At 38.4% G+C, this 27,238-nt stretch overlaps 2 protein-coding genes across 9 annotated transcripts; both read left to right on the forward strand.

Annotated features, from left to right (window-relative positions):
• Window positions 1–12,949: 12,949 nt before the first annotated feature.
• LOC110618159 (nuclear transcription factor Y subunit A-7) lies at window positions 12,950–21,682 on the forward strand. Of its 8 annotated transcripts, none has more exons than XM_043957561.1 (6): window positions 12,950–13,124; window positions 16,015–16,165; window positions 16,873–17,030; window positions 18,106–18,207; window positions 18,316–18,480; window positions 21,015–21,682. In XM_043957561.1, the coding sequence occupies exons 2-6, from the start codon at window positions 16,138–16,140 to the stop codon at window positions 21,198–21,200; spliced, it is 639 nt and encodes a 212-aa protein (XP_043813496.1). In that variant the 5' UTR covers window positions 12,950–13,124; window positions 16,015–16,137; the 3' UTR covers window positions 21,201–21,682. The 8 variants fall into 8 exon arrangements, with proteins under 8 accessions (XP_043813496.1, XP_021616930.1, XP_021616929.1 ...); XM_021761238.2 differs by having other exon boundaries at window positions 16,098–16,165; XM_021761237.2 differs by having other exon boundaries at window positions 12,951–13,124; window positions 16,102–16,165.
• A 4,473-nt stretch (window positions 21,683–26,155) lies between these two features.
• On the forward strand, window positions 26,156–26,710 carry LOC110617876 (uncharacterized mitochondrial protein AtMg00810-like). The gene has a single exon (XM_021760880.1). It carries the CDS (start codon window positions 26,156–26,158, stop codon window positions 26,708–26,710), a length of 555 nt encoding a protein of 184 aa, XP_021616572.1.
• Window positions 26,711–27,238: the final 528 nt, after the last annotated feature.

Raw genomic sequence — 27,238 nt, forward strand, 5'->3', positions numbered from 1 at the left:
TTGAGGAAAATCATCAAAACCAACCATGGGAGAGCATGGACTCACCGTTGGCCGAAAATAGGGGAGAAAGCTCGCCCGTTTTCGGCCATGGGGCATTTTATAGGGGCTGGCCAGACCACCTTCGGAAGCCTAAAGTGCCTCCAAAACTCATGCAAGTTCGGCGGCCGAACCTAGGCCACTTTCGAAAGCCTAACTTGCCCCTCCCAAACTATCCCATGTTCGGCGGCCGAACTTAAGGTTCAGCGGCCGAACCTGAAAATGCCTCCATGGTCTTTTTCATTCAAAACTCAGTTTCTTTCTTACTTAAAACCATATAATACATGAAAACATTTTATAAAAACATGTTTTTACCCTTCTAGAGGTTTTCGACATCCGAGATTCCACCGGACGGTAGGAATTCTGATACCGGAGTCTAGCCGGGTGTAATACCCGACTCGTTCAAGCATCGGCATTCCTACCGTTCGGTGGCATCTCGGATGTCGGATTCGTTTTGGAGGGGTATTGCAAGGGTAAACTGCAGTTTTCTACAAGGTTTTCTAACATGTTTTTAAGTGTTTTATGGTTTTGAAAGGAAAGAAAATGAGTTTGACGAGAAAAGACTAAGGAGGCAAAATGCAGGTTCGGCCGTCGAAGGTAATGTTCGGCCGCCGAAAGTGCTATAGGTTCGGCTTCTGAAACTTCACGTTTGGCCGCCGAATGTTGCATGGTTTTGCATGCAGTTTCGGCAGCCGAAGGAAAGGCGGTTGGTCACCTATTTAAACCCCTTTGACCGGCCATGGAGGGTGTTGGAAGCTCTCTTGGTAGTCAAAGGTGAGGTTATGCTCTCCTTGGATGTTTTCATGGTGTTTTCCTCAAATCTTGTAAGGTTTTCATGAGTTTTCACTTGGTGTTGAAGGTTTTGAGTAAAAAGAGGAAGTTATGGAGCTTGAAGTTCTTGAAGCTTGTTTTGAAGCTAGGATCACACCAGCCTTTATTCTAGCAGAGATAAGTGTTGATCCTTGTGTTTTCTAGTGGTTTAAGCAAGTGTTATGGCGGGAAAGGGTAGAGTTGCATGGTGAGATGTAAAAGGATGTTTTTGAGGGTTTTTATGCATGAGTATGTTTATGTGTTATGGGTGTTGTTTGTTGGGGTTTTAAGGTAGTTTTGGACCCCTTTGTGCATATATTTGAGTATATGATTGCTATGTGTGTTGGGATGCATGTTGAGTGAGGTTTGGGGGAAGTTATGCTTGAGGTGAGCTAGGTTCTGCCTAACTGGAGAACCCAGCTTCGGCCGCCGAAGGAGGGTTTGGCCGCCGAACGTGTTGAGGAGGTGGTTTCGGCTGCCTCAACCTGCCCCCGAAGGATTGGACTTTCGTCTCTGGAGGGAAGGTTCGGCCGCCGAAGGTGCCGCCGAAGGTTAGAGACTTTCATCTCTGGAGTGTGTTTTGGCCCCCGAACCTTGCCCCCGCAGGCTTCGGCAGCTGAAAGAGGAGCTTCGGCCCCCGAAGGTAGGAGAGTTTCGTCTCTGGAGAGGACATTCGACCGCCGAACCTGCCGCCGAACGTGTCCTGTCCAGCCTTCTTTTGCATGCTTTGTATGAGGGTTTTTGGGGAGTTGTTTAAGAGTTGTTTTAGAGTTATGTTAGAGTTGTTTGGCACCTCATGTGAGTCCACCTGTGTAGGCTCGGACCTGAGGCGAGGTGTTTAGCTCCCGTGTGAGAGTTGGCCCAGAGGTAGCCACAGCTTGGCTTCAGGTGAGTAGAACTAACTATGCATGTTTTAAAGCTAATGGTTAAGATAGTTACAGTATGAGCATGAGACACGCATCATAGATGCCATATGATACTAGGTTGTACTGCATTAGAGGTCACGAATATGCTGCATTGCATTGTTATTGTTGATGGGATGGACCAAGGCGATCTCAGTAGCCCGCTACCTGTTATGTCTAGATAAGACCTTTGGGAGCTCCGTAGTTAGGGGCCGGGCTCTAGTACATGTAGTGACCTGGGAGTCCGTAGGGACCGGGCACCGACAGAGGGAGTTCTGGGATCATGTCTAATCCGAGATGTGAAATGTTTGTGCTGTGACACATTCCATGAAAGCATGTAATGAATGAACTGTTTTATGGTTTCTACTCACTGGGCTCTAGTAGCTCACCCCATTCCCTTAATCCCAGTTTTGCAGGGCCAGAGTTCAGCAGAGTGAGTTATGAGACAAGCAGAGTGAGCATGGGTTGCCGTGTTTGGCTGTAATAGCATAGCTAGGTTGTGATAGAGTGGCATGTATATGTATGATAGAAGCTTGATGTATATGTTTATGTAAAGATGTTTGTATAGTATAGTAGTGGACATGATGAATGGATATAATGTTTTAGCATGATGTATATACAGGTTATGAATGGAAAGAGCATGTTGTACAGAGATAGAGTATAAGGAGATAATGGCTAGAGTTGTGCTTTGCCCAGTGTTTGTTTAATCCCTAGTGTATGCATGTATCCTGTTTTACGTTTCTTGATGAGAAATGTGTCAAGCTAGGCTTAACATATGATGTGTTTATCAAACTCCAGTGATCAGGGAAGAAAGGGTGTAAAACCCCTTGACCCATCTGAGAGGGAAGAAAGGGTAAATCCCTTGACCCAAAACAGACATCAAGGCTAGCCTGTAATATGTTGACCCTAAGAGAGTGGGTTCTATGTTTTCAGTTTAGTAGGAGATCACTGGTGTAGGCCTTGACGGCTGTGATTTTAAGGTTAAGCCTGGTAGTTTTACAGAAAAGGTTTTCAAAGCTAGTGTTTAGTTGGCTCATGTATGGGATTGAGCAGGTACCCAGAGTTCAGTAGCAGGCTTGCTACGGGTCTAGGCGGCCTTAAGCCGATCTGGATCCTAGTGCCGAGCAGTTTGGAGCCGTTACAGAGGGGTATCGGTTTCCGGGCTGTTACACCAGGTATTACTGTAATACCCGGCTAGACTCCGGTATCGGAATTCCTACCGTCCGGTAGAATCTCGGATGTTGGAGACCTCTAGAAGGCTAAAACCATGTTTTCATAAAATGTTTTAATGTGTTTTATGTTTTAAGCATGAAAGGAAATGAGTTTTTGCATGAAAATAACATTGGAGGAAAACCCAGGTTCGGCCGCCGAACCTCAAGTTCAGCCGCCGAACCTCAAGTTCGGCCGCCGAACATGCAGGCATTTCGGGTGTGCCTTAGGCCCCCGAAGGCATAAGTGAGAGAAGTCCAGGTTCGGCCGCCGAACCTCAAGTTCGGCCGCTGAACATGGCATGCATGCGGAGGCACGTTCGGCCCCCGAACGTGGCCTGGCCAGCCACTATAAAAGGGTCCCTTAGCCGAAAACGGGCGAGCTTTTTCCCCATTTTCGGCCAAGGTGAGCTCTCCGCCGTTCCTCACCAATCTTTGAGTTCTTCCTTCAGATCTTTCAAGATTTTCACAAGTTTTTGCTTTCTTTTGAAGATTTTCAAGTTTTGAGCAAGTTTGGAACTTGGAGACCCAAGGAGCTAAATCTCTCCCAACTCCAAGTTAGATCGCCTCTACTCTCGATCTTCAAGAGGTAAGAGTCGATCTCTAGCTTACATTATGTTTTAAACAAGTTTTATGCAAGTTCATGGGGTAGATAATGCATGAGTAAGCTTATGTTGAGTTTTTGGGTTTTTGATGAGTTTTTGAGCAATGTGGCTTGTAAATGTGTGTTTGATGTGTTGTAGTTGGGGTTTAAGGTAGTTTGAGACCCCTAGGAGCTTGTATGCATGTTTTGGTTGAGCTAAATGCATGATGGTATGAGTTGGGAGGCATTTGTGCATGTTTGAACCAAGTTTCTGCCCTTTGGGAGAAACCAGGTTCGGCAGTCGAAAGGACTTTCGGCTGCCGAACCCTCTTGTGGAGGCAGCATTCGGCTGCCGAAGCTTGCCCCCGAAAGGAGACTTTCGTCTCTGTCTGGGAGTTTCAGCCGCCGAAAGTACCGCCGAACATGCATGAGTTTCGCCTCTGTCTGGGAGTTTCGGCCGCCGAAGGTGCCGCCGAACCTGCCTGACTTTCGGCTCTGGAGGGACTTTCGGCCGCCGAACCTGCCGCCGAAAGTGCCCTGTCCAGCCTTTCTTTGCATGTTTTGCATGGATGTTTTGAGGTGTTCTAGGGGGTTTTTGGGGGATGTTTTTAGAGTTATGTTCTTGTTGTTTGGTCCCTCATTTGAGTCCACCTGTGTAGGTTCGGACCCGAGGAACCGAGGACCCCAGCAGTGAGTTCAGCTGCTTCTGAGTCAGTAGAGCTTCAATCAGAGGTGAGTGGAATAACTCTTATGCTTTTAAATAAATAAATCAATTTTAGCATGATTCACGCATCATGAATGCCATGAGATATAATAGGGTGTTTGCATTAGACTCACGAATATGTTGCATTGCATAATATATTGATGATGCGGATGAATGTTGAATGATCATTTAGTCCTCATATGTTATGATATGATGATGATACGGTACGGAAGACCAGTGAGGCCCATTCTACGCCCCTGTCACAGTTGGAATGTTATGTTATGCTATGTTATGATTATGTAAGAGAAAGACCAGTGAGGCCCATTCTACGCCCCTGGCACAGTTGGACCATGTAGAGGACTATCGGTGACAAATTCATCCTTGATGTGATTAGCTGTGATGTGATGCATTTCATGTTATCATATGTTTCAAATGTTTTATTATTCTGCTCACTGGGCTCTTGTAGCTCACCCCTCTCCCTTAACCCCCAGGCTTGCAGGTACAGGGTAGACCAGGAGGTCAGCAAGAGTAATGAAGTCTTATGTATGTAATAGTTAGAATGTGGACATGACAAATTGTATAATGATGTATAGATATGTAATGTAACGATATTGAGGTTAGAAGTGTGCTTGACCATAGTATATTGTAATCCCTTTTTGATACATGATCCTAATGTTTATTGATGACTATGTTTAGCCAACTCAACACATGTTATGCCACCCATTGGGGGCATTGATGAGATCCCATAGAGGGGTCATGTTTATGATTATGTTTATGTTCAGTGCATGCACAGGTTGAGTTGGTGTATGAGGAAATGATGAAAGAAAAGTTTTAATTTTTTATGTATGTTGTTGATCATGTATGGGATTAAACAGGTTTACAGGTTGCATGTCAGGCTTGCTACGGGTCCCGGCGGCCTTAAGCCGACCTGGGTCCTAGCGCCGGGAGCGGTCCGATTTTCGGGTCGTTACAATTACACAAGCCGTGCTCCCTTAGGGTCTGCAAAACTATCCCCAGATGATGGGCATGCTCCTCTACATTTCTAGAATACACTAAGATATCATCAATGAAGACAATAACAAAGTGATCCAGATACTGGTTAAAAACTTTGTTCATGAGGTCCATGAATGCTGCAGGGGCATTGGTCAGCCCAAACGGCATCACTAGGAACTCATAATGCCCATATTTGGTCCTGAACGCCATCTTTGGCACATCTTCTTCTCTGATTCTCAACTGATGATACCCGGACCTCAGATCTATTTTGGAGAAACAATCTGCTCCTGCTAGCTGGTCAAATAGATCGTCGATCCTGGGTAGAGGATATTTGTTCTTGGTAGTGACTTTGTTCAACTGTCTATAGTCGATACAAAGTCTCAAGGATCCATCCTTTTTCTTTACAAACAGCACCGGAGCACCCGAAGGTGAGGTACTCAGTCGGATGAAACCCTTGTCTACCAACTCTTGCAACTGCTCCTTTAGTTCCTTCAACTCCGCTAGTGCCATCCTATAGGGAGGGATAGAGATTGGTCTGGTTCCAGGCATCACTTCTATTTCGAACTCTATCTCCCTAGCAGGTGGTAGTCCTGGAAGCTCGTCTGGGAAGACATCTGAAAACTCTCTGACTACGAGCACTGAGGCGAGCTCCCTAACCTGACTATCAAGCTCCCTCACATGAGCTAGAAACCCCTGACAACCCCTCCTGAGCAACCTACGAGCCTGTAGGGCTGATATCAAATCTGTAGGCATACCCCTCCTGTCTCCTCTAAAGACAACCTCTGACCCATCCTGACCTCTGAACCTGACTACCTTATCTCTGCAGTCCAAGGTAGCACCATGAGTAGATAGCCAATCCATCCCTAGAATGACATCAAAATCCATCAAGTCTAGAACCACAAGGTCGGCTAGAAGGCATCTACCCTTAACAAACACTGGACTAAACTGGCAGACTGACTCTGCCACTGATGGATCACACTTGGGTCCACTGATCCAGAACACTCTAGCCCAGAGACTATCAAACCCAACCTCTCTACGGCTCTCGGAGCAACAAAAGAATGAGAAGCACCAGGGTCCATTAAAGCATACACATCAGAACAACCAATGATGAGATTACCTGACACCACGGTGTTTGACGTGTTAGCCTTCTGCTGTGTCATAGTGAAGATTCGAGCTGGAGCTGATGGACCTTCACTCTGGGAACCTGCTGAAGAAGAGGCTGCCCCTCTCCCTCTGCCTCTACCACTACCCTGAGTCATGGCTGGAGCTGCTGGCTGAACTACACTACCCGAAGCTGTCTGCTGGGACGGTGCCATAAAAGCTGCCTTGGGACACTCCTGTGCTATGTGTCCCTCCTGATCGCATCTGAAACATGTTGTTATCCCAAACCGACAGACTCCCTTGTGCAGTTTACCGCACCTCAAGCATTCGGAACCATCTGAACCAGAGCTCGAACCACCTCCTAAACCCAGACCAGACTTTAAACTGTTCCAAAACTTATTCTTCTTGGGCTTGGCTTTACCCCACTGTTTGCTTCATGAGGCTACTGTACTCAGAGATGAGAGATCAAACTTTCCTCTGCTTGGGGTCTTAGAACCCGAGGGCTGTGCCATCTGCTATTTAACTGTCCCCTGTATAATGGCACTAGCCTCCATCTTCCGTGCTGCATCCACTATGGTGTGGAAGCTCTCTCTCTCTACTGCTAGGATCAGGGAGGAATACCTAGGATGGAGCCTCATGGTATACCTCCTAGTCTTCTTTTGATCTGTTTCATATGCCTAACCCACATACTGTAGCAACTCCAGGAACTTATCTGTGTACTCATCAACACTCATCTCATCTGTCTGCCTTAGCTGCTCAAACTCAACAACTTTCAGCTCTCTAGAACTGTCTGGAAACGCCCATCCGGCAAACTCATTAGCAAACTGCTTCCAGGATAAGCTCTCCAACCTCGGGTCCACATAGTTTTTGAACCATTCTCGTGCTTTCTTGCATTTCAATGTGAACCTCGCCATCTGAATGGCCCTACTGTCACTGGCTCCTAGCTCATCCGTTATCATTTTCACCGTTTTGAGATACTCAAACGGGTCATCCCCTGTTTTGAACTTGGGAGCATCCAGCTTCAGGTAATCTGTCATCTTTACTTTGCTCCCCACAGATGAGCTAGGTTTGGGTATTTGGATATCAGGGACCATAGGTTCTGCTGGTGGTGGAGGAGGTGTAGCATTCCCTGGGTTAGGGTTTGCTGGATTTGGATAGAAGGGTGAGGGTGGGAACATGGGGTACTGTGAGTATGGTGAGTAGAAAGGAGGATAAGGCATGAAGGAGGGGTATGGGTTAAAGTTGGAGTAATCCGATGTACCCCCCATCGGATACCCTGGGCCCTGTGGAAAGGGTTGGTACTGGGGTGGGTGAGCATAACTCGAGGCCTGAGCGCCTCCTTGAGACTCTCCCATACCCTCTTCTGACATACTCATGCCCAGACTACCATCTCTTCTCTGTTCATCCTCTTCTGATCCCCTCACATCAGCTGACATTCTACCCGGATATGTTCTCCTCCTGTTTACATCAAAAGACCTTCTAAGGTCCCTTGATGTCCCCTCTCTGCTGGACCTACTAGACATTGCCATTGGCAAAGCAAGGGGAAGGGCATCCATGCCCTCATTCTCAGGTGGGACTCCAGTCAATCGTGTAGATCGACGAGTGCCTCGCATTCTGTTTTCTGAAAAACAACATATACACATAAACATTAGCATCATATGGTTCATGTGGAAACACATGAACCCGCATCACATACTTCACATATCATTAATGTGCATGCATATAGTCATGGCATTTCACATCATCATCAAGACAGGACTCTATATCCTATCCTAGTGGACATGATTTTTCCTATTGTGCTTGCCCTTCTATAACATATATGAGCTCGACACACTCTAGGTCCGACCATATGAACCTAGGGCTCTGATACCACTCTGTAACGACCCGAAAACCGGACCGCTACCGGCGCTAGGATTCAGATCGACTTAAGGTCGCCGGAACCCGTAGCAAGCCTAACATACATCCTGTACATCTGATAAAATCTCATACATGATCATACATTTTCATAAAAACTTTAAACTTTGCATATACCAAGCTTGACCTGTGCATGCACTAAAACTGTATACATAAAACCCCATACTAGAGCCCTCATCAAATGCTCTAGTTGGGTCCACATCTCATATGTCAAGCCTGGTTCATCAGATAACATCATTAAAAACATTACATACAAATCATATACAACAGGGATTTCCACTACTGTTAGGGCCAAGCACAATACTAATCCACAAAACATCACTCTACTTTATATTACGTTACATTATTTTACATTACATGTCCACTACTAATCTATTACATAGACATAGCCTTTACCCTTGCTGACTTCCTGAGCTATCTCTAGCCCTGCAACCTGGGGGTTAGGGGAAAGGGGTGAGCTACAAAAACCCAGTGAGCAGAACAATAAAAACAGTTTATTAAACATATGCTTTCATGAAATGCATCACATCACAAACAAATCACATTAAGGATGGATTTGTCACCAATGGCCCTCTACATAATCCAATGTGCCCGGCCCACAACGGGAGCTCCTCAGGACTTTCGCTTAACATATCATAACATAACATATCCATATATGCCAGGGGCATAGAATGGGCCTCGACCTGGACTTTCTCTTACTCTATGCCAGGGGCGTAGAATGGGTCTCGACCTGGACTTCCATACCATATCATATCATATCATATCAAGGGCTAATGGGTCATCCAACATCCATCCACATCAACATCATATTATGCAATGCGTCATATTCGTGAATTCTAATGCAATACAACCTATTACATACATGGCATTCATGATGCATGAACATGCTTAAAAGTTTAATTGCTTTGAAATAAAAAGAGTTGTGTTCTACTCACCTCTGGCTGACTCTGAACTAACTCTGAAGCAGCTATCTCACTGCTGATCACCTCGGTTCCTCGGGTCCGATCCTACACAAGTGGACTCAAATGAGGGACCAAACATACTCTATAAGGACTCTAAACATCTCCCCAAAAACCCCCTAAAACACCATAAAATATGCATAGAAAATAGGCAAAGGAAGGCTGGGTAGGGGACTTTCAGCGGCAGGTTCGGCGGCCGAAGGTCCCTTCAGATTTGAAATTCAGGCACTTTCGGGGGCAGGTTCGGCGGCCGAAACTGCCTCCAGATCCGAAAGTCCAAACCTTCGGGGGCAAGTTCGGCAGCCGAAATCCCCTCCAAAGCCGAAAGTCCAAACTTTCGGGGGCGAGCTTAGGCGGCCAAAACTGCCTCCTCTAGCAGGTTCGGCGGCCAAACCTGGATCCTCCTGGGTGGCAGAACCCGATTCTACCATCTCACACTCAGCCATCCCAACTTCCCAACATGCATTCAACTATTCTAAAACATACATAAACACTTATTCAAGTATATAGGGGCATAAAACTAGCCTAAACCCCAACAAACATCAACATAGCATCACATTTATCATTAACCTAATATAAACCCTAACATTTTACATCTACTCTAAACATGCATTAAACACCCTTAAAACCCCTGAAAACTTACTTAAAACAAAAAGAAGACGAGGATCTACACTTAACTCTTGAAGATCGAGAGGAGATGTGATCCAAACTTGGAGATCGAGAGGAGATGTGATCCAAACTTGGAGATTGGGAGAAATTGAGCTCCGGGGGTCTCCAAGTTTCAAAACTTTGATCTTAGTTCAAATATCTTCAAAACAAAGTAAAACTCATCAAAAACTTGAAGGGATTGAAGGAAAATACAAAATCAACCAAAGGAGGGCGAAATCTCACCTATGCCCGAAAATAGAGAGAGAAAACTCGCCCATTTTCAGACAATGGGCCTTTTATAGGTGGCTAGCTAGACCACCTTCGGGGGGCCAAAGGTGCTTCCGCAAGAGCCCAATGTTCGGCGGTCGAACTTAAGGTTCGACTGCCGAACCTGGGTTTTCCCTCCTTGGTATTTTCTTTCAAAACTCAATTTTCTTTCTTCATTAAAACTGTAAAAACATGTAAAAACATTTTATAAAAACATATTTTACCCTTCTAGGGGGTTCCGACATCTGAGAAATTCCGGATTCCAACGGAGATTCTGTCGAAAGGTAGGAATTCCGATGCAGGGGTCTAGCCGGGTATTATAATGATAATATGCATGTGCATTAATAATATGTTATGTATATGATGTGGGTTCATGTGTATCCGCATGAACCATATGATGCTGATGTTTATGTGTTGTATGTCGTTTTTCAGAAAATAGAATACGAGGTACTCGTCGATCTGCACGATTGACTGGAGTTCCACCTGAGAATGAGGGCATGGATGCCCTACCACCTGCTCTGCTAAGAGCAAGGTCAAGTAGAACCAGCAGAGGTGAAACATCAAGGGACCCTAGAAGGTTTTTTGATGTAAACAGGAGGAGAACCGATCCGGGAAGGATGTCGGCGGATGTGAGGGAATCAGAGGAAGATAATCAAAGGAGGGATGGCAGTTTAGGTGTGAGTATGTCAGAGGAAGGTATGGGAGAATCTCAAGGAGGCGCTCAGGCCTCGGGTTTTGCTTATCCACCCCAACACCCACCCTATCCACAGGGACCGGGATATCCGATGGAAGACACATCGGATTTCTCAAGTTATAACCCATACCCTTCCTTTAAGAGTATGAGCCACAAGCAAGTTAGGTTCTTTAATAAGCCGTCACTCTTGTTTGGCAAGAAGTGCCTATGTTAAACAATTCAAGGTCTCGAAAGCCTATATCCCTTTAAACTTTGAATGACACATGCTATGCCATAGATCTTCTTTTCATCTTCTTTATACTCCACCAGAAATTTGACATCAAGCTATTGATGGATTGACAAAAGGTAGAAGGAAACCGAAAACAGCTCATAGTAAACACAAGCTATTGATGGATTGACAAAAGGTAGAAGGAAACCGAAAACAACTCATAGTAAACGCTGGAACGGTCGCCGCTACTGCTTTAATAAGAGTTTCTCCACCTCCTTGCGAGAGAAGATTCCTTTTTCAGCCTATTATCTTATTATAAATTTTGGTATGAATAACAGCGAAGGTTTGAGATTTGGATTTGGAGACGATAGCAGCAGGAAGGTCTACCTGTTATCTTAAAAGGAATTTTCACGTTAAATAAATTAAAGTATATAAAGCTTTATATACAAATTAAAATTTAAGAACAATACCGTCTCAACATTCTAAATTAAATGATCAGTGAAATTTATTGTATTTACTTTTTTAAATTAATTAGTAAAATTTTTAACTAAGCTTATTAATATTTTTATCACAAAGATCAAAATTCGTAAACTAAATATCTGAATTTTTTTAATTTAGGTTAAAATTTTAAAAATTAAAATTTTTATTTAACTCATAATATAGGAAATTTAATTTATTGATATTTTGGAAAAATTAAACTTAAATAAAAAATTTAAGTTAATTTAGATAAAAAAAAATAAAAATCGTTTAGATTGAACATTTTTAATAAAAAATAAAATAAAATTTAGCTAATACTAAACTGAAACTTAATTAATTAAAAAACTTAATAATCTAGTTGATACTGAGATTTTCGACTGAAGAACATTTTCTGAATCGTTTTAATTAAATTTGAAATTTGTGTTTAAATTTTATTTTATTATTTCACTGTTAAACTTAAACTATGTTAAAGAGATATAGACGGGCCCAGATCGAATCCAAATTCAAGCCATCCGGCCTAAGGATTTTTTTAGACGAGGTCCGACCCGCTGAAAGGTGACAAGTGTATTAGAGAATATACACAGGTGTTACACGGGAGAAACCTCTGGAAGCCTCCAATCATAATCCTTCTTCTGGACCCATCTGCACCAGATCCGAGCCACACAAACGGCCAGCATTCACTTTTAATGCCAATCCACTTTCTGGTAGGTCCCACCTTTAACTCCTGGATCATATTTGCTCTCCCTCTATTTCCGGTCAGCTACTTTCTGCTGCCCGAATCCCACCCCCCTCTCTCATCCGACGATCTTCATTCATTTGCTACAGTAAGAACTGTCCGACTTTTAACTCTATTATAATTTATTTTTTATTATTTAATTTTAATTTAAAAAATAAAATATTTTATAAAATTTTTATATAAAAATATTAATAAAAATTTCAGAAACCAAAAAAAAAATTTTTTTCAAACAAAATTTTTAATTGAAAAAAGTAAATTATTTTTTTAAATAATATAATTTTTATTTGAATAGAAAAATATTTATATTGATTAATTTTTTTAAAATATTTTAAATACAGAAAATATGAAAAATATTTTTATTTTTCATAAATATATGGAGTTTAAATTAAAAAGAAATTTGATTATGTATGAAAAAAATTGGATAGAGAATTTACTTAAAAAAATAAGTTTCAAATTTAAAATTTTAATAAATCTTTTAACTATAATATGATATTTAAATTGTTATAAACCTAATTTACACAAATAAGAAAAATATATATAAATTTATTTTCATTCTCAGAATGAAAATAAATTATTCTAATTGAAATAAATACAAATTTAAATATGTTTAACAAAATAAATATTATTAATAACATTATATATTAATTAGTAAAAATTCATATTAGAAACAAAAGACAGTGTTTGGATATGCAGTTAGCGGGGAAGTAGGGCGGTAATTAAAGGAAATTCTATATCTGTAAATTTTCTCGTCTCCCCAAACAGAGAACAAAGATAACTGTTGTATAATTCCCTTTCACCTGCTGCTGCTGGGACGCAGAATTCTTGAGCAACCAACATAACAAACCCTTTTCTGCAAAATCAATCCTATTTTTCTTTCTCTGAAAGGTAAGTTTCGAAATTCCAAACCCTAATTTCCTCCCCTTTTCAATCTCTTCTATTGCATGGAAATCAGAATTTCGTTTCCAATCTATCTTTATTTTGACTCTGTTTCTTTGCTACTTCTTCTGTGTGTTCGAATTGACAATTCGGTTGCCAATAGAATGGTTTTAAAGCGTTGTAAATATTGGATTCCTTACCCCCTAGGCAACTATATGGATAAGCGTGTGATTTCGGTTGAATTGTTTCCCGATGGACTCCTTGAGGATTGGAAATGAGTGTGAAAATGTTCTGCGATTGTTTGCTACTCATTGCCACGCTAGCATTAAGTACTCTGTTTCGTTTTCAGTTGATCTTTGGGGTCTTGTGAGTTGATTGAATTCAATTTGGGTTGTCCAAGTTTAAAAGTTGATTTTTTTTAAAATAAAAAATTTAGCTTATGTGTTATCTAGTTGAAAATTATGTAGCTTCTTGAATTAATTGAGCTTACTGATCATTTAATGTCAGTGAATTTAGGTTCCTTGAGCTAATTTTATGGGTTTGAGTTGATGGATTTCTTGTCATTGTTATTATTGTGCTCATTTGGGATTTTGGTAGTTTATCTATAAAATTTGTCCGAAACTGACTGATACTTTTGATGTAATTCATTTTTTGCTGTGTTTGCACATTCCAGTGCACTTCTCATTTTACAAATGATTTTAAATTTTGGGTATCTTTTTGCCTCAAAGAAGTGACCTTCTGCAGTAGTTCTCCTTCCTGTGATGGATTCAGTGGTCTAGCAAACATCAAAGATGAAATTTGATTCAGCTTTTAGGATCTAAATTTAATGTTACTTGCACGCTAAATCCATTTGAAGTCAATCTTGTCCTCAAGGTTCATACTTCTTTCATTTTGTAATATTAGCACAGACAAGCATGTCCAGGAGGAGAAATTCTCTTCTTCTAGAGTGATTTTTTTTTCTTCTCTCTCTCTTATTCCAGTGGTTTGTGGTATTATTGTTATATTTTGGGACATCCCTTTAAATTACATTTTTTCATTTGCTTCCTTAATTTCTCCTAAAAGATCTACTCATTTTCTAGCCAGTGACTGGTTCATAATTATTAATGCTTTAGAAATTCTGTGCAATGTTGTTCTTCTTTTTTCAATGCTGAAAGTATTGTTGATCCATATGAAATGACTCCAGTCCAACTAAACCTTGGTGACATGCTTAGATCTCCTTGCACAAACTGCTAGTCATGAATTGTTTATTCTGTAAAATGGAAAGAAAATAAAAGAAGGATGTATACATACTTGTGTATTTTGTGGCAATAAGTTTTGATGAATGAAGCTTAAAAATCTGGCATATATTAGTCTAACTAAAGCATATGAGTTAGAACAGTTCCAAATTCCAATTCATTGGTCTCTATAAAGCTGGTCTGACTCTCATGTGCTTCAGCTTCATCAAATGAACTATATAATCAAATAGTATTAATCACTCTTCAAACTAAAATCCTGTTAGTGCCTATGTGAAAGCTACCATGGAACATAAGGTTATTTTTCTTTCAGTTATACTCCCTTAAGGGCGTTTTGTTGCATTGCCTTTGTTAAAAGAAGTGGAGGCAACCATGCCAGTCTCTTGTCTGCCTGCACATTTGTAGAAAAATGCAAGCAAGAACTTGATTTATGACATAATGAATAGAATAGGTATGAAGAATCTTTGAAACCCTACCAGTTTGGAAAATATAGTTTGCTGCTTTAAAGATCATTTCTCGCTTTGCTTCTCATATATATGGATATATATATATGTGTGTGTTTATGTGGGTGTGTGTATATAATTGTCCTTGCCGTTACAGCTCATCTTCAGAGTTCAGAATTGACTCTAAATAGTTGGTTGGCTCTGCTTTCCTAGTCAATGTTTTTTCCGTGTCGTTCTCATTTTTGCAGTTCCAAATGGTATACCAAGGAATCTTAGAATAAAATTTAATTTATCTCTAGTTGCATGAGTATTATTGTAATAGTATTTTAGTTTATTGGATGCTTCTTTATGATTTTATCATTTGTTGGTTTAGCGTTTGATTCCCTCATATCACAAGGGGATTGAAGTCATTGATTAGCTTAATTTAAAAGTTGTTTATGGGCAGTGCAGACTGCAGAATATACCATTTAGATGTCAGATCACATTGGCAACATAACAGTGGTGGTGTGCTGGTACTATATACTTCTGTGGGTTTTTCTGGAGTTGTTGATAAATATGAAGTAGTAGTGAATTTTATGTTTTCATTAAAACTTACCATGTCATAATCCTGCTTGGACCATCATTAGAAATTTTGTTTTCATTTCTTTTCCTTTGAGGGAATCATTGAGGGAAAGCTTTTAGTAACTCCTTTTGTTATGTACTTTGAATTCAGGGAAAAGAAATTATCTCAAATATATTAATTCACTTATTTTCTTAAATGAATCTTGAGCTGCAGAATGCAAATGAATACATATTGTGAATGTACATGAAAAATACTTGGGGAAAATTGTTCTAATATAGAGTCTGAAGTTAATCCTAAAAATATTTCTGGCAAGATTTTGTTATGATAATAAATAGATGTGAGGTTATATAGTCACTTAAAGTTTTGAACTGGATGAGATAAGAATTACACATAGAGCATTTGAAAGTTGAAGCATAAATATTGGCTAGTTATAGATGTAATGTAATTTGATTCAGACTTCTTTCTTCCAATATTTTTCATTTTGACAAGCAATGCAATGGGAAGTTTCTTCTCTTCTCCTCTAATTCTCTTTGCTCATCACATTGTTTTGTTTGATGGTTCTAGATTTCAGCTTCTTCTATTATTATTAATTTTCAAACATAGCATTGTCACATAGTCATAGAGCTTTTTCAATTCTCATGAATCATTGCAATATTTTGTAGCATTGGTCTGCTTGGGTGTCATTTGACTAGCATCTTATTGAAAGCTTTGGTGTCACATTGACCTAACTATTTAAATTGCCCAGCCAGATTGGATATTGGGGATTCTTTGTGCATCATAGCCTCATGACTTCTTCCGTGCATGATCTTTCAGGTATTCTTTTTCTTTTATTTATATATTTTATTGCTGAAACTTTTTAACAAATAAGTGTGTTTAACATCATTCAACTCGATGTGTATTTTCCTCGATGATTGATGGTATGAAATTTTACTCTCGTTTTTTACATAATTTTATAATTATTTTATCTGGGAACAAATGTTTTGCTTTTCCTTTTTTTTTTTCTCTTGAAATACTTGCCTAAGCTAAAGACACGATTATGTGAACAAAATCCTGTTTGAAGCCTAGTCATGTGGAGGAATTCCTCAGTTTTCGAAATTTCAATAAAATTGAGCAAAACCCACCAAATTTGGGCGGAATTATACTCGTCAGTGGAGGGAATGCAGTTCTGTTAATGAAGAATCAATATGTGAGATTTTTGGTTCTGGGAGTTTTCTGGTGATTAGTATAGGATTTTAGTGTGGTTGATCCTCTTCATTCTAGATCATTCCTTGATGCTTTCAGCCTGAGTGAGTTTGGACTTTCAGTATCATATCTGAATATCACTATTATGCTTCTCAATGAGGTTGAATCTATGTGTATTTTTGTTCTACATTGTGATTAGTTATTCTTGTGGATTGGACGGGCCACCTAGGAGGAGCTCTCATTGCTAGATGATTTGATTCTCTCTATTAGGCAGCTTAGTTTTAATTGTCAATGTGTATTGTGTCCATTGTACTTTTCGTGCTTATGATATTATAAAGATTGTTGTCCAGATAATAGTGAGACTAGCGAGCAGCAGAAACACTCAGAACCTCAGGTTCATTCTTCATCTCCTGCAACTGCATCAATGCATCCAGGGATGTCAAACCCAAATGCTCAGTATGCAACAAATCTGCAACTTGGTTCAGGGCATGCAATGGTATGATTTCGAGAGCAAATTCTTTTAAATATTGTTTTTTGTCCTCGGGTATATGTCAAAGAATGCTCTGCTATTTCAATTTGTTTTCATCTTTGTCCATGGGCATATGTTGGTTGCTAATAGGTTTTCTGTAAACAACTTGAAAGTAATCACTTGAAGTTGCAGGATAATTTATTCTTAAGACAATCAACACTAAACAGGGAATCTATTAATTATATCATAATTTGACTGGGTTAATCTGGTTGCAAAAAAAATTCTAAGTTTCTACCTGTAGACACTAGTGCCAGTCGGATGATTAAAAACATTCCTTACATGTGTTATTGTGCCTATAGCTATGCTTCTGTTAGTGATCAATTTAGTTTACTTTCGAATTTCAAAAATGAGTTTGCCACTAGAAGTTTGAATTGCATCCGGTATTATGTACTATAATGTCTCTTTATTTTGTGTACTATCTCTTCATTGTGTCCCTTGCATTTAACAAGAGGTCTATCATCATTTTTTTAACTTGAGGTGGTTATGGCCTATTTATGTGGACTAGGGAACAATTATAAGATGCAAGCACATGTTCTAGGGTTAGACTTTCCTATTTTCCAAAATCTTCATATTTCCTTCTAATTTAAAGTGCTGAATTGTACTACCCAATTCCCAAGTAGAAGTATCCCATCTGGCATGGGCACTTTAGGTAAAGTGAAGAGTCATAATAACTACAATTATATTTTGAGTAGTTCTATGAGCTCATTTTTTAGTTTTATAGTAAAATATGACAGTTTTTGTTGGCAAGGTTTTTCTAGCCTTTCTCTTGGAGCTGTGCCTGTGCACTTGGCAATCATTTTCCACCTGTTTCTAAATGTCAAAGATTAGGATTTGAATAATGAAAACTGTGGATGGCACTTCTTCTGTAAAATAATAATTGATACCTGGGTTCTAATCTTCGTCTTGAAGTTCACATTCCTTCGTCCAAAGGATGATGAAATTCTGCTGCAACTCTGTTAAAATGCTATTTCAGTTTTCTCTGCCACATGAGAATTGGGCACTTTCATGTACTAACTTCTATGCATGGCTGGTGGAATTGAAGGCAGCGGCAGCTTACCCTTACCCAGATCCCTACTATAGAAGCATTTTTGCTCCCTATGATGCTCAGCCATATCCTCCACAGCCCTATGGTGGACAACCAATGGTAATTTATTCCTTTTGATGCACATGAGTGAACCTTGGTTCTTTGCAAAAATGGATAAACTCTTGATAAACATTTATCTTGTGCTTATTTAATAACTACTTGGTTCAGGTTCATCTTCAGTTAATGGGAATTCAGCAAGCTGGAGTTCCTTTGCCATCAGATGCAGTTGAGGAACCTGTTTTTGTCAATGCAAAACAATATCACGGCATCTTGAGACGTCGACAGTCCCGTGCAAAAGCTGAATCAGAAAACAAAGCCATCAAGTCTCGGAAGGTATGTTGTGTTTGGTTTAGCTGACTGATTAGGATCTTTAAAAGATAAAAATTGGAGCCTGTTAACTCTGTTTTATATATTATTAGTTTTGATGCATCCTCGTTCTGTTTGACCATGTATTTCCGTCTTTGCTTGAACTTTTATTTCTTAATCATGCTTAGGCCACTGTGATAATTTCTAGAAGTTATCTGAATGTTGTAATGTGGAATTTCAAGGGGAAAATGAAATGAAGTAGAGCCAGAATGATATTAGAATAGGAAAAAACTAAACCAATACTTAGACTCCGTTTATCTATGAAAAATAACTTGTATTTGAAAAATATTTTTCGTGAAAAACATTTTATGTAGAATATTTTCTAACAAGATAATTTATTTTTCATTATTTAATTTTAATTTAAAAATAAAATATATTAACAAATTTACATATAGAGGCTTTAATAAAATTTTCAAAGTGCAGAAAATGACTTACTCTTTTGAAAAAAAGGAAATCATTTTCTATAAAATGGTTTAATTTTTCATTTGATTAGGAAAATATTTCCTATTAACTAATTTTCTTAAGTGCCCCAAACAGCAGAAAGTGTGAAAAATATTTTCATATAAAATATTTTCCATAAAACAAATAGCACCTAAATAGGAAATTATAAGCTTGTTATAACTTGCTTAATATTTCACAATAACAGTGGAATTCCTAAGTAATTAAAGCATTATTTCCTATAATATATAGATCTAAAGCCTCTAGTAGAAGAAGGGCCCACATCAGAAAAGCTTAATCCACTAATAATAGGGTAAGGATTTGGTGGGACTCATGAGACAGCAGAGTAGCAGACAACTAACCTTGCATTAGTAGCTTCAGTATTCGGTTTGTATGAAGAAAGCTTCATTATTTCTACAGTTACAATTGCATCATAACTCTAGAAAAAGCATAATTATCAGGGGGAAAGAGGGGATAAGTAAAATATTTGAAGTATATACCTATACGACATTGAACTTTTTGGTCTCCTAATTTTTGAGGCTTTCCTTCTGAATGTGCACAAAGATATTATATTATTTGATTAATTCACATATTTGTTAGCATTCAAAATGCAAATAGACTTGATTTAGGACGCAGAAGACATTATAATCCAGATCATCTAAATAAACCAAAACTCACTTAAATACCACGCTACAATGATCTGAATAGTGTAATGGTTATGGTCCCAGGTAGTGGATTACGTCACGAGATGATAGATGGGAAAGGAGCTTATTAGATGAAGCTCTTAACACCTTAGACTTATTAACGAGAGAGTTTTAGATCTCAAATGTGTTTGTAATTATTCTGTTTGTTTTATTCAATAAAAATAAACCCTTATATATTGGAAGTTCATACAATCATAGTATTTCTAATTAGAGTAGAAGTTTAATACAAGCAATCATCAGATAAGGAACTCCTAAGATAAATAGAAATCTAATAACAAACTAATAAGATAAAATAAGATAATAGAAATAAGAAACTAATAGATTAAATTAACCTGTTTGTTATGGATTTAGTCTATCCATAAACCATAACATCACTCCTCTCCTGGAGAAAAAAAACTCAAAGGTAGAATTGGCTGTTTGAAAATTAATTGATGGACTCCCATATAACTTTAGGTTCAGGACAACCTCGCCAACTAACTAATACTTTTCAAACTTGAGTGCCTAGCTCTGTGTCTCTTTTCGTCACACGAAAAAAGTCGACTTTGGCATTTTGGGCACCACATGTACCTTTATTCTCTCATTCATTTGTTGACCAAAATTTTGTTGATTACTACTCGATATATCTTGGTTTTAGTTCACCTCCCAATTGAAGGTATGGACTAGTTCAAAATTTTGTTGAGCTAAGTCATTCAAATGTAATCGTTGCACGAGAGAATTCAACTTTTCTTGTAGATTTGTTGATCATCTATGACGACTGGCTTTGATATAAGTTGTTGGTCCTGGATAATGGATTGCGTCACTGGATGATAGATGTGGAAGGAACTCATTAAAGGGAGTTCTTAACACCTTACTTGCTAATGAGAGTTTTAGATCTCAAATATATTTGTAATTATTTTGCTTATTTTATTCAATAAAAATAAACTCCTTATATAGTGGAGGTTCATATAATCATAATACTTCTAATTAGAGTACAAGTCTAATACGAGCAATTATAAGATAATAGAAGTCTAATAACAAACTTATAAGATAAGATAATAGAGATAAAAAAAACTAATAGATTAAATATAATCTATTGATTATGGATTTAGTCTATCCATTATTCATAACAGTAATATTGTGACATGAACCATATAGATTCTCCTGCATCAACATTTGCCTGCTAAAAGCTTGAGGTTGTCAAATTTCTTATTATGCCACTGAAAATTAAGCATGTCCCCTGAATCATCTATCATATGAGTCCTAGTATACAATAATCTCGAAATCGTCACCCGTGCCTACTTTGCATGTGAAATCTTTTACATTACAAGTCCTTTTTTGCGTTGGATCTTTCATGACTCGCGATTCAAACTAATATTGCAGCCATACTTGCATGAATCTCGACATCTGCATGCATTGAGAAGAGCTAGAGGATTGGGTGGTCGGTTTCTCAATTCCAAGAAGGATGAAAATCAACAAGAGAATGATTCTGTAGGTGACAAATCACAGTCCAATATCAATCTTAACTCTGATAAAAATGATATTGCTTCCTCAGATAGCAAGTCTTGATAACAGCGAGTTGGTGGCAGATGCGAGGGCCCTCAAATCTGATATTTATGGGTGATATGCAGGAGAGCCATCGCCCAATAGTCAGTATTGCTTCACTCTGGTTCTTCACTTACAAGTCATTAGTATGTATAGGGGTTTTTCTAGTATTTGGTTTGTAGGAGGTTGCAAAGACGAAGCAGGCAGTGTAATTAAGGAGCATGGTAGTTCTCTTTGCAACAGTGGTCTTATTTATAGGTTTTTTCTTTCTCCTTTTCCACGAGGGGACTGTTGGTTAGGTTTCATGTGCCGGCATTTCTTTGCCTTGAAGAATGTGGTCAAGCTAGATATTTTTCTAACAAAAAGTTGGGAGTTTTCTTAATTGGTTGAGTTGATTATGTTTCATTAGCTTAACAAAGATTAGGTTGGCTGTTCCTATGTAGCATTAGCCTTGTGATTACTATCTATTGTCAACTTTGCTAATAAGATGGATGGTTTGATTGGTAGCGGGACTGCTGTGCTATATTGTCATATTGGAATGTTTGCATTGCATAGCACAAAATTCGAGCTGATATATTCCGCTGTGCGTCATCCTTCCACACTTAACCTCCTCTGAAGCCATTAATGTTGTTGGGTTTTCGCCCAAGGACTGCAAACGAACTGAACTGTGCTCTTTTGAAGCTTTTGATTAGTTTGCAGAAACCAGCCAACCCCGCAACAGGCCAGCACTGTTATTTGCAATGGTTGGTACAGAAGTCATGAATTAGCTATTCTTTTTGCATTATTAGTTTTTGGTTTTAAGAAATGTTTAAAGAAAAAGGGGAAGATGGTTTATAGGATTTTGAACGCTTTAACTTGGTATAGCATTAAATTACTAATCCAATGGTATGAATTTGCAGTTGTACACACTTAGTATGACATGTATTCATCATCTTAGGCCCTCAGAGACCAAGCAGATAGCAAAGTGCTTGCTTCCATGGGCTCTGCAATAGCTATGCTTGTAGAAAAAAAGATGCATTATTTGTGGACTTCCTGAAGCCATGGTTACTTCAGCATGCAAATGAAATGAAAGCCCCTTCAATCTCCTTTTTCCACTCATAAAGCCATAACCATATGAACCCATTTTTTGCATAAAACCCATAATTTGTTACCTGTGACTCTCAACTTGAATTTCGTGTGTGAGTTGAGAATTTGGCTTAACAGAGCGTAAACCATAATTGGACACATAAGATGATTTGGCTCCACCTCATTGAATCTTAGGGTTGGCCAAGAAATTTTCTAGGGAGATTTTTTTTATTTTAATTTATTAATGTCATATAAATTTATTATTAAAAAATATAAATTAAATTTTTTATAAATATAATTATCTATTATTATTGTTGTTAGTAGCATATAGCAAAGCAAATGGAAAAATAGTGGGATTTTGAAAATGGTTTGATTTATGAAGCTGCTAAATAATTGGAGATACTTGTCAAAGAGATGTACGGCTACTTACTATTGAAATGAAGGAAATAAACAAGTGAGAAGAATACATTATCTCCATTTTGGTTGGTATTAATTTTAAATTTAATCTTTGTGTGTTGGACAACCAATTGTATACATTTTGAGAAAGACATTTCAACAATAGTTAGTAAAGTCATTGACAAGAAAAGCATTTAAAAAAAAAAAAAAAAAAAAAACTTTTTCAAAACTATGTGCCAGACAAGTTGGTTGCCTGTTATGTTCATCCATGGATAAGTTTCCACAAAAACAAACTAAATAATCTTTCATGAATCTAATTACCCCATTAATTATTGTACTTTTTAAAGAATTATTATTTTATTAAAAAAATTTTTAAGTTAATATTTATTCATTGAAAAAATTTATCACATTAATGTAATCATTATATAAATTAAGATTTGTCAAAATCCTTATTCTTTTTCTTGATTAAATCATTTGAAAATTATTTCCTTTTATTAAATATATTATTGGTTAGAACTCTAAAAACTCAAATTCAACCTTAATATATAATAGCAAAGACATTTTTTTAAAAAAAAATTATTGATTAAATCTACGTGAATATTGAATTTAAACCGAATCAATAAAGTTGGTTTTACTGTTGACCAATGTCAAATGATTTTAAGAATGATATCTTTCAATTATCTCTTCATCAAAACAGGTTTATTACCTTCTCTTGATTTTATTACTTCATTCACCAATTCGTTTTATTTATTTATTTTCTCATTTTTTCTTTTTTTTAGTAAATAAACATATACATAGATAAAAATAAACATGGATAATAAATTAAAATTATAACGATTTTAATAAAGATATTTAATTCTATATAATTAAGAGATTAATTAATAAATTTTTTTTAAAATTTAAAATCTAAAAAAATAGATAAAATCTATTTAATAAAATATAGATGGGTAAGTAATAGCAACACCCATTGATAAGACTTAGAGTTGTGATAAGTTTTAGAGTCATGATAAGGTTAGAGTTATGATAAGATTTAGAGTTATGATAAGGTTTATAGTTGATTGAGATAATATTTGTTATTCATACAATCTGTATCCAACTCAACCACTGATATATACTATATAAATGTATTCTACACAGAAATACAAATAACACATAGAATTCTCAATACCATAAATCTTCTATATGGTATCAGAGCCGTAAAGACTTTACAGCAAATTCTTCTATTTTCTTTTACGTTTTTCTCATCTTGTTCTTCCCTCTGTTCGTACCAGCAATGGCTAATACTGAGCAATCTCTTGTTTCAACCACTATCGGCTCCACATCATCTATTCCCAATATTCAGATTCCAAACGTCACTCAATTTTTCACCATTAAACTCACTTCGGCTAATTATTTGCTATGGCATACACAAATCATGCCTCTTCTTCATGGATACAAATTGGCTTCTCATATCGATGGTACTGTTATTGCACCAGATCGGTTTTTATCCACTGGCGAACCAAATCTCGCATTTATGGATTGGTTCTGTCACGATCAGATCGTTCGTAGCTGGATCAATTGTTCCGTTTTTGAATCTATTCTTCATCAGATCACTCGTTGCACCACTGCCAAGGATGCCTGGGACAAGCTCACTGTAATCTATTCCGCCGGTGCTAAAACGCGGATTCAGTAGTTGCGTAAACAACTCAAGCATCTGCAGCGAGGTAATGATTCGATTGACAATTACATGAGCAAAGCGAAATCGTATTATGATCAGCTTTGTACATTAGAAGGATCTATTACCGAGGAAAATATTGTGTGCGATGTTTTGGAAGGATTGAGTTCGGATTATCATCCTTTTATGCGTGCTATAGAAGCACGAAATACTCAGATTACTTTTGATGAGTTGTATGCATTACTACTCAGTGAAGAATCCCAATTGAAGTTTGATTCTCTCACTTTTAATTATGCCGTTCCTGCTACTGCTCACTATACAAATTCTGGACGAGGCAGTAGAGGGCGTGGTCGTGGTTACTGTGGGAGTGGTGGACAGTCATCATACTAAGGACGCGGTTCTGGGCAGTCTAGTTATACTTCTGGTCGTGGCACTTCTACTTTAATATGTTTTAATTGCAATGGAGCAGGACATGTTTCAAGACAATGTCCCTCACCTCGCACCAATCCTCAAGCCAATGTAGCCAAAACTCAAATTGAACCTCTTCAGGCTTGGACTGTGGACTCCGGTGCAAATTATCATCTAGCAGCTAATCAGGAAACTATAGCTCATCCTATTCCTGTCAATGATGCCACCGCTCTCACAATTGCCAATGGATATCCCCACGAAGCAAGAGTTTCCTTTTAAGAAGTTGGATGATAATGGCACTACCTCAGTGGCTGAAGTGAGTCCTACGTCCATTCCATTACCACCCATTCCACCTTTTGCAAATACACAACCTGGTATCCTAGGAGCAGCTCTAAAACGCAACTTACAAACCTCTCCTAGACATCAAAATGACACTTCTTCCATTACTCCAGCCCTTACCCAAAACGACAGCACAACTGACACAAGTCAGGCCCACATACCAAGCCCATCACGTGAGCGCACCGTATCACTAAATACTAACCAAATTGAGCTGAACAATTTTCGTCATGTTCCTTTGCAAGTTAAGACACATTCCATGGTGACTAGACAGCAAACGGGCAAGCTCAAACCGCAAACTCCATGGTCTCCAAAGTTAAATAATGTGACTGCTTCTTTCTCAGTACCTAGTTGCTATACTCAAGCTGTCAAAGATCCAAATTGGCGTGATGCCATGATTCAAGAGCTTAATACTTTAATTCAAGCCGGAACTTGGGAATTCGTCCCTCGGGACAAAGCACAAAATATAGTTGGTTGTAAATGGGTGTTCAGAGTTAAACAGAAATCTGATGGCAGTATTGATAGATATAAGGCTCGTCTTGTTGCTAAAGGATATCATCAACGTCCCGGCATTGATTACTTTGAAACCTTTTCACCGGTTGTCAAACCAACTACTATTCGAATAATTTTGTCCTTAGCCGTCTCAAATGGTTGGTTAGTGAAGCAATTAGATGTTTCTAATGCTTTTCTGCATGGAGATTTGGATGATGAAGTTTACATGAAACAGCCTCCAAGTTTCACTGATACATCTAAACCAGATCATGTTTGTCGTCTACGCCGTTCATTATACGGTCTTCGTCAAACTCCACGTTAGTGGTATAAACGTCTATTCTCAGGCTTAATCAATCAAGGGTTTCGAGTCTCTCCTGCCGATTCCTCTCTATTTTGCTATGTCAAGAACAATATTAAGTTGTTTATCCTTGTGTATGTGGACGATATTATCATGACCGGTACATGCAGTCATACTTTGAATCATATTATTTCCTCTCTCAAATCTGAGTTCATATTGAAAGATTTGGGCACATTGGAGTATTTCCTTGGTATGGAGGCAACTTGGACCGCTGATGGACTTTTGTTAACTCAATAAAAGTATATACTTGACTTGCTTCACAAAGCACAGATGGGAGACTGCAAGGGAATTTCCACACCAGCAACTTCAAAAGATAAGATGTCTGCTATACAAAGCCGCCTAATGAGTGATCCCACGTTATATCGGAGTATAGTAGGTGGATTGCAATACTTGAGTTTAACCCGACCCGAGGTCTGTTATTCAGTTCACAAGGTTTCTCAATTTCTTCATGCACCTACTGAGGATAATTGGTATTCGGTTAAGCGTATATTGAGGTATCTCAAGCACACTGTTGGTCATGGTCTTTACATCTCCAAATCGGCAAACACAGATTTGAATATATATACTGATGCTGATTGGGCGAGTGACATTGATGATTGCAAGTCTACCATAGGTTATGCTATTTTCATGGGCACAAATCTCATATCTTGGAATTCCAAGAAACAACAAACAGTTGCTCGTTCATCAACAGAGGCTGAATATCGAGCTATTGGTCTTGCTGTCACTGAATTAACTTGGATTCAGTTAATGTTGCGTGACATTACTTTCCATTCCACCAAAACTCCCAACTTGTGGTGTGATAATATTGGCGCAACATATCTGTAACGACCCGAAAATCGGACCGCTACCGGCGCTAGGATCCAGATCGGCTTAAGGCCGCCGGGACCCGTAGCAAGCCTGACATAAAACCTGAAAACCTGTATAATCCCATACATGATCAACAACATACATAAAAATTAAAACTTTTCTTTCCATGAACATCAACCAAACTCAACCTGTGCATAAACATTAACATAACATTGATCCCTCTGTGGGATCTCATCGGTGTCCCCAATGGGTGACATAACATATGCTGAGTTGGTTACATAAACATCATAAAAATCTCTAAGATCATGTATTAAAAGGGATACAACAATCTATGGCCAAGCACACCACTAACATCCATATACGTCATCTCATTACATGACTATACTGATTATGACTTTACATTACAATTTGATCATGTCCATTGCTAGCTATTACATAAGCATGACGTCTTTACTCTATCCGGACTCCCGCACTATACTGTACCTGCAAGCCTGGGGGTAAAGGGAGAGGGGTGAGCTAAAAGCCCAGTGAGTAGGACTATTAAAA

Source organism: Manihot esculenta, chromosome 6, assembly GCF_001659605.2.
Source record: "Manihot esculenta cultivar AM560-2 chromosome 6, M.esculenta_v8, whole genome shotgun sequence".
Lineage (NCBI taxonomy): Eukaryota > Viridiplantae > Streptophyta > Magnoliopsida > Malpighiales > Euphorbiaceae > Manihot > Manihot esculenta.

Bases quoted from the DNA above. Each gene is read 5' to 3' on its own strand.
- LOC110618159 (XM_043957559.1), top strand. From the start codon at position 15,262: ATGTCAGATCACATTGGCAACATAACAGTGGTGGTGTGCTG. The intron at 15,303-16,097 runs GTACTATATACT...TAAATTGCCCAG, and splicing joins ATAACAGTGGTGGTGTGCTG to CCAGATTGGATATTGGGGAT. The intron at 17,031-18,105 runs GTATGATTTCGA...GTGGAATTGAAG, and splicing joins TTGGTTCAGGGCATGCAATG to GCAGCGGCAGCTTACCCTTA.
- LOC110617876 (XM_021760880.1), top strand. From the start codon at position 26,156: ATGGGAGACTGCAAGGGAATTTCCACACCAGCAACTTCAAAAGATAAG.